The sequence below is a fragment of the Pieris brassicae genome, chromosome 3, assembly GCF_905147105.1.
Source record: "Pieris brassicae chromosome 3, ilPieBrab1.1, whole genome shotgun sequence".
NCBI classification, from domain to species: Eukaryota; Metazoa; Arthropoda; class Insecta; order Lepidoptera; family Pieridae; genus Pieris; species Pieris brassicae.
Window position 1 is genome coordinate 10,863,596 of NC_059667.1, and position 7,772 is coordinate 10,871,367.

Here is a 7,772-nt window from a genome sequence, read left to right on the forward strand (position 1 = left end):
AATAATATTAAGCTAAACGAAAAGTATTAAATTGGTGTGCTAAACTACTAAAAAACTAAAAAATAAATAAATAGTAATGATCAAATAATAACAAAAAATGAGAAAAGACTTTGTTGATAATGCGGTGTTCTAGGGAATTACTTTAGATAGTAAACTCCAGTGGGGCCTACACTTAGAAAGTGTTTCAAATAAGCAAAGTTCTGCAGTGTTTGCATTAAAAAACATACGCAACCTTACGGACAACAATACAGCAAAGCTCGTTTATTTCAGCTATGTTCATAGTATTATGTCCTGTGGTGATATTTTATGGGGTAATGCAGCTGCAATTGCCTAGTGAGATACAAGTGTTCACATTCAAATCGTACGTTAAAGTAAAGCTAATTGCTTAGGCCTATTATAATACAAATTAATATTTAAACGATCCTAGTGCTTGGACTGGTTTTGCTCCAGTTAAACAGGTAACGCGACTGAATCTCTCGGCTGCATTTCCAGACTCTGGGGCGATCATCAACATCCACGACTGTTTTAATGTAAAGTGGGAACAAAGCGTGCTCCATGTGGTATCAAATTATTTAAGTATAATTATTATTTTCTTATGTAGCCAAGTTTACATTTCAAGGATCGTCATGCTCGCTTAAAATATGTCATTGCTTGTGGCGGCGTCCATGCGTTGGGTTGTCTTTCTCCCTAAAATATGGCGAGGGGGCCGATGGCTGGCTATGCGTGATACTCCTTAACGGGTGCTACCGGGTGGTGACTGGTCGTACTTGAATTCGTGTATGCGGTGATTTTAGTTATTTCGACTATGTATTTGCGTGTGGTTCCCACGAAAATGTAAGTGCGTGCTCCTAATTCACCATGCCTCCTGCTGATGACATGTGGAACATGGTGTAATGGTTGCTGCTTCTTACAAACATTGTGTAAAACAAAAAACTTAGCGATTAAAAGAGTGGTGAAAAGTTTATTGCTAGTTCTTCTCTTTCGTTCTACGCACTTGATTTGAGAACTGGCAATAAATGTAAAATTAGAAGTATTTATTATGTATTTCTTTTTTGACGTTCATAAGTTTACATTGTATTACCTATATGAATAAATCATTTTATATTTGACTTAGACTTTTAATGGGGCATTGAAATAAATTCCGAGAAGAGCGTGGCAGCTCTCTTTGGCAGGGATAACTCTGGTGCTCTCACTCAGTGTCAGGAAAAGTTCCACCTCGTCGTAACTCAACGTTCAAGCCATCCCATGGTCCCAATAATTAGGCATCACACTCGACTATTCCCTACTTAATCTGTGATCTGGGGCCTGAGACAAAATAATTTTCAATCGTCGTGACGACTAATATTAAACGAATTTATAGCAATAACATCAGCTCACGCTTTGTCACGTGACAACTTTCGTTTAAATTTTCTTAGCGTTAGTGGCTAGTGCGTCGAGCCTGTCGAATAGTCAAGTCAACTGTCAACTTTGTCAGTTGTCTCAAGCCCCCGCATTTACAAAGAATACTTGAATAATGTAATTTAAGATTTGTTCACTAATGAAATAATGATAAGCGACAATATAAACTAATTCTAATGTGTGAAATTTAGATAAGATATTTTAGAATTCGCACATCACGATGGAAAACATATATGATGATTTGGAGAATTATGAAGAAGCCAACATAATTGAAGACGTATGTCGGACATTGACAAAATTAAGCGCCAAAATGAAACCTTAGATTAATATTTTTTTATTTTCTTGCAGCTTAAAAATGAAAATAGTGAATTGAAGAAGAAACTTGAACAATATTCCAGCACTATAAATCAACTACAAATTGTAAGTTATTAGAATGTTACATATAGTGTTTAAATAATTTTTACCTACATAATGAACTTTAATATTCTCAAGCTCTACACACAATTCCTCAATATTTCCACATCAACTAATGTAATAACTCAAAAAAGCAAAGGAACTTTTTAAGTTTTTCTTCTCGGGCCAGGGTGCATTTAGGTTTACAATTCATTGGAGGAGGCAATTGCCAAAAGGCACACAGAAATAATAAGTATAGTTTCATTGAATACTACTGCATATTGCAATATCTTCAGTTGTATTTAATGCACTCACTGAAAATCAGTGAACAAGGCTTGTGAGTGTCCATAGTGAGTGTACTAGTATATCCTGTTTTGGTTATATTTAGTTTTATTTTACTTTGTTTATGTTTTGTGTGCTTGTTATGTTTAAAGTAGATTGTTCTTAAAAAGGTGTTCAAAAGCTCTGAATAGCAGTGCCAATGCATTGTATTTGTAGAACATTTTTCAGGATTTTGAAAACCTTAGTTCTGAATATAAAAAATTAGAACTTAATTATTCATCGCTGCTGAAAACTGCTAGAGCAGAAATAGAGAGAAAGACAAATATGATCACACAGTTAAATTTGGAGTGAGTATTGCTCAAATAACTAATTTTGTAGATTTAATTAATTTAAGATTTAATTTGTTATGAATATGACTGCACAAGTTTGTGTGTGTATAGTGTATAAGAATAATAACCAATTTGCTTCAATCAAAATTTTGTGATACTCTCTGTATCAACCCGATCTGTATGTACCCTTGTTTGGAATTAAGAAAAACTTCTTTACTTGATAGTTTGAATATGGAATACATACATACATTTGTGTTTATAACTAGATTTTATTTAATGAATTAAATTATAAATTTTGTCATAAAATAGTGTTTTATAGGTTAGCATGTTTATATGACGTTTATATTTCTAGGAAAGACATGATGGTAATTCAAGCATTTCAAAATAAAGGAAGACAATGTTTTAGGAAAGTAACATATAATAACAAGACAACGTCTAAGAATACTGATATTGACAGCAGGTAAATTTAAGTAATAGTTTTGTTCATCTTGCACTACCCTAGATAGGAAATATATGTGCCAGGTATCAAACCCAGGGTGGTGGATTGGATATTTTACCACAGAATGACAGATCATGCTAATAAAATGCACTCTGCCTTCTGAGGCTAAACAATACACATGGACGCAATATATCTTCATAAATGTTTTAAATAAATGTAATATTTTGTTTTTATATGTCTGTACTGAAAAAACTTAAAAACTACTGAGCTAATTTTAAATATACTATACTACCTCTATAGAACATTGGAAGGTTTGAATATTGAAATATTCACAGGCCCAAAACTGAGGACATTCATTGTAAAATGGTTGGAAAACGAAAATCAGGACATCTGTGTACAATGGATATAAAAGAAAATGTTTTGGATAGTAAACAGAAGACTTGCTCCAAAAACATCCCAAATTTCAAGGAAACAATTCCTAGGTAAGGGATGCAATGATTATTTTATCATCCCGAATAGGTAAATATTCGATTAACAGTCACGATTAATTTTAGCCAATTTAAAAATAGACGTGACGAAGAACACGTTCACTTACCAAAGGAGCTAAGACTAAGAGACGATGAAGCCTTAGACAAGAAAAGTAAAAACTCTGACACCATTGAATTCAAACCATTATATCACAACGCGTCCGTCTCGACCAGGAGCGACAACGATAGACATAGCGATTACCTCTATCGACAGAGAGAAAAAGCGCGACATAGACGGAACAGTCCTCAAAGAATTTCGCGTCACAGATCCAGAAGTCCACCCGCCGATAGATTTAGTCGACATAAAAGTCACGACATACGAAAACTGTACAACGATTTAGAACATTCGGCCCATCAGGATAGAATTCCAGTCAATCAGATCGAACAACCTGTTCTCAAACACAAGGTACTGCCACATTCTGAAGAACCAAGTCAAAAAAAAATTCGCGTCGATTCATATGGAACATATGCTGGTACGGAAAAAATCTGCGGAGATTCAGAACTAATAAGCTTCAGTGCAGCTTTAACGGAGCCCGAGGACCCTTTCGGATCGTGCCAATCGCCGGATTATTTGTACTGTGATGCCGATCATTCATCGATTAAAGGTATGTGCGCCAAGTTTGCATTTTTTATTTATGCTAATGTTATCGAGTTATAGACATTAAACTGTTTTTGCAGAAATCATTCACACGGCTACTACACCACAGGCCGATCCCAGAATAACTAGCAAGAAATATATTGTACGAGCCGAAAACGGCAAAGAAGTTTTGAAGTGCAACTCCACTAGTGAAATTTATTTACAAAGAGTTAACCCGTCACTTTGGGGTATTCCGAAAGTAATTATTCCAGATGCGCTACTGCAAAAACCGCCTTCGGTTCAATGTCTTCAAGATAATCTGCAAACTTATTCAGAAATTAATAGTATTGGTTTGTCTACCTCCTTAAATCAAACACGAGACGATCGCAATTCGTCAAACGCCAAAGTAAATTCTAACGGATGTTTAACTAAAACCAGTTCAAAAGCATCAGAAATCCCCCAAGTGAATAGCAGTCACTCAAGTAAACTTCCACAATACTCCACAAACAATGACGATTTTTCAAGTGTGTTGACAAATGCGTGTAAAAATAAAATGCCATTTATTAATGACACGGAGCCACGCCAACTTGTCAGTTTAGGAACCGTCGAAGGAGACTTGCTGTTAAGTGACGAAGGCAGCGATAATGCAGATAGATCGTCCACCGCCGATAACACCACTATAATCAAAATTAAAAATACCGAGTCGGTTAAAAATACATTCACATTTCAAAGTTCATCTAATTCCGGTGAAAATAAAATGATAACAAATAAAAATGAAGAATTCGATAGTAAAATTCCAGTAGATCAAGAAAACCATTTTAAGAATCTCCCTGAGACAGAAATACCGTCTAAAGATTCGCTCAAATCTCTTCAAAATGAAAATAATGGAAGTACAATCGATATCATCTCTCAAAACGCAGCTCTTTCGTTGGAGAGCAATAAAGCAGAAAAAAGCCTTTCAAATAAGGAAACATCCCATTTAGGCAAAAATTCAACTTATAATGTTGAATTGGATCAAGTATCAGACAAAAATAAATCTGTTAACAAAGTTAAAGTAAACGTTGAAATCCATAAGGTCCCGCTCGATTTACCCGGTAAACTTAAAAGCGAGCCAGGAAGCGAAGATTATACTGATACGAGCACTAAACTTGAAAAACCTAAAAAATACCAAGAGCCTAAACGTAGACAATGTCCAGAAAAGAGTGACAAACAAAGTAAAGGATATATTAGTAACAAAAAACATAAAAAAAAGAAACTAGGCGAAACAAAATTTAAGGAATGTGACAAGAGTTCTCTGAAAAACACAAAGATACAGGTCGACACCATCGCACCGGATAGTCATAGGAAGTTTTGCGACTTATTTGGAGAAAGCAGCAATAGTCTGATAATGCCTGAGGATTTAGGTATTCGAAGCGGAGCAGCCGCCGAGAGCCAGAAGATTAAATTTGCATCTATTTGTAACGATACGCAGAATGCTGTCGATCATGTTGAAAACGATCCAAACCCAGGTCCCGGTCTCATTAAAGAAAGCACTGTGGACACGCGTGTCGACGTCAATGTGACCGCAGGTGAACACTTAACAAATGGTACAGTCATTTGCTCGCTGCAACTCACTACTCAAAGACCAGAAAAGGCCAATTTGTTCGAAAACATAAAACCAGCCATATCCACGGACAGTCCAGACGTCGTCATCATCTCGACGGGAGTTCAATCTAAGCTTCTTGAGGGCGAAATCGACGGAGACATTTCGAAAAACGTCTCTATTGACAACGCGCGTCCTCTCACGGCACTGGCGACATCTACCCCCCTCAAAGATCAAAAGTGCATTCCGGCGAGTCGATCCGTCAAAGATACCGTTCCGGACGAGGCTGGAGACGTCCCCGACGTGAGGATTTTCGTCAAACGGCGAAGGAAAATAAAGAATCTCTAGCCGAGTCGTCGTTCGTCCGTTCCGACTGTCGGATCGGTGACGTGACAACATATAACGTCGACGACGACATCGATGGCGTCGCGGGGTCGACTTCGGCTCTACTCTTCTATAACAAATCTTGCGAACCGCGTCTTGTCTCGACCGATTATGTCCCCGTATTGTCTTTTCTACCATCGTGACGGATGTCGCTAATATCTACATGGGTAGATGTAACGGTACAAAAATAACAATTGAGCTTTTTGCGGATTTATTCCTATTCATTAATAGGAATAAATCCGCAAAAACCGGATCAATGGATCAAGAGCATGATCTGAGCAAGTCTGCTAATCGTCAAAATGGTATGTCGATTCTGCTAACGAATGCCATCGCGCACTCTGTTATTATTTAGCATTATATTGGTTAAAACTATTCCGAGTTTCACTTTTTAGTTACTTCTCAATGTTTGTGTAACATAGTGGAAAATATTAATATATGATGATAAAAATATAACTCGTTTTGAATGAGAGCAATTCGTGTTTTAGTCGTGCTTCACCTCGCCGACATGTCGCTCCATGCAAACGTCAAACCACTGGGCCACTCTGGGTCTGGCCTTGCCGTCATTGACGCGGAGTCGCTGTATATAAATAGTAACTTATCTAAAGAAGAAAAATAAAATACACTTAATTCTCGTAAATCTGAATTTATTTATAAAATCATATTTTTACTTACCTATGTACCTCGAGGACACGATTGCTCATCATTAAGTGTATGAATCATTAAGACCCATTAATATATCACATCTTATTCGAGAATAAAGCCGTTCATAACCTGACTCCTGTGTTTACAACCGTCTCTAACTCGCATCCTTACATGGCGACTCTGCCAGTATTGGAGCAATAGTGCGCGCGTGCGTCATCGAAGAAAAAAATCGGAAATGATATAAACAATCTAAGGAAAAACTTACAATGGAAAACTCCGCGACAACCGCCAGAACACCCCGGCAAGATATCATCACACAATTGGGGCAAACAAAGTGTCTCACAGCAAATTGAACACTTTTGTGAACTACATTGCCGCCACAATTTAATATTTTTATTGGTTCTTGATAATTATAGCCCTGTTAGCTAAAAAAACACCCTCCGTCGCTCGCACTCCTCTTTTACTCTGACACTCTTAAAGCCACGGCCAGCTTCGGAATACTTGGCGTTGACATATCGAACGACGTTCAGTTTCGTGGTCATTTCGAGGGCAAGGCTAAATTAGCCTCCAAAAAGCTTGGTATGCTCAGCAAGGCGAGACGGTACTTCACTCCGGGCCACCGCTTGCAACTGTTTAAAGCGCAAATTGGACCCCACATGGAGTACTGTTCCCACCTCTGGGCGGGGGCTCCATAGTAACAGCTCCTTCCACCTGACCGTTCAACAAAGAGCGGTTGGTCGACGACCAATCGGCTTGATCCTTTGCGTTGCGTAGAAATGTGGGGTCACTGCATCTTCTACCGCATTTACCATGGAGTGTTGAGAGGAGTGATTCGGATTAATACCTGCAGCTGAAATTCATCATTAGACGTCGAGGGAGAATAGGACATTCCACCCGTATCACCTCGACCTCCGCCGTTCCACAACCGAGCGTTTTTCTGATGTTTTATAAAAAAGAAAAATATTTTTCGTAGCGCGTTACATAAAAGAATAGGAAGAGTGTCCTAGACGAATATGCTACATCTCAGGCGACTCCGGCCAAGTGAATGTTAGAAGACCCTGATCCAGAAGCGCAGAGCATCAGACCGCGCAGTGATGTGACGTATTAACAATATCTATATAACTTACCTACTGTATCAATTTAGAATGCTAATAATTTATGATGAGTTAAACCCTATTCGTACCTACCTATTTAATTAAAATTGGACCACGACCACGAC

General features: G+C 37.8%; 1 protein-coding gene across 2 annotated transcripts; it reads left to right on the forward strand.

Moving 5' to 3' along the window:
* The first annotated feature begins 1,472 nt into the window (after positions 1–1,472).
* Positions 1,473–6,364, forward strand: LOC123707181. Of its 2 annotated transcripts, none has more exons than XM_045657022.1 (7): positions 1,473–1,675; positions 1,747–1,818; positions 2,290–2,420; positions 2,755–2,862; positions 3,177–3,323; positions 3,396–3,973; positions 4,047–6,364. In XM_045657022.1, exons 1-7 carry the CDS (start codon positions 1,619–1,621, stop codon positions 5,873–5,875), a joined length of 2,922 nt encoding a protein of 973 aa, XP_045512978.1. In that variant the 5' UTR covers positions 1,473–1,618; the 3' UTR covers positions 5,876–6,364. The 2 variants fall into 2 exon arrangements, with proteins under 2 accessions (XP_045512978.1, XP_045512979.1); XM_045657023.1 differs by having other exon boundaries at positions 2,302–2,420.
* The last annotated feature ends 1,408 nt before the right edge of the window (positions 6,365–7,772 follow it).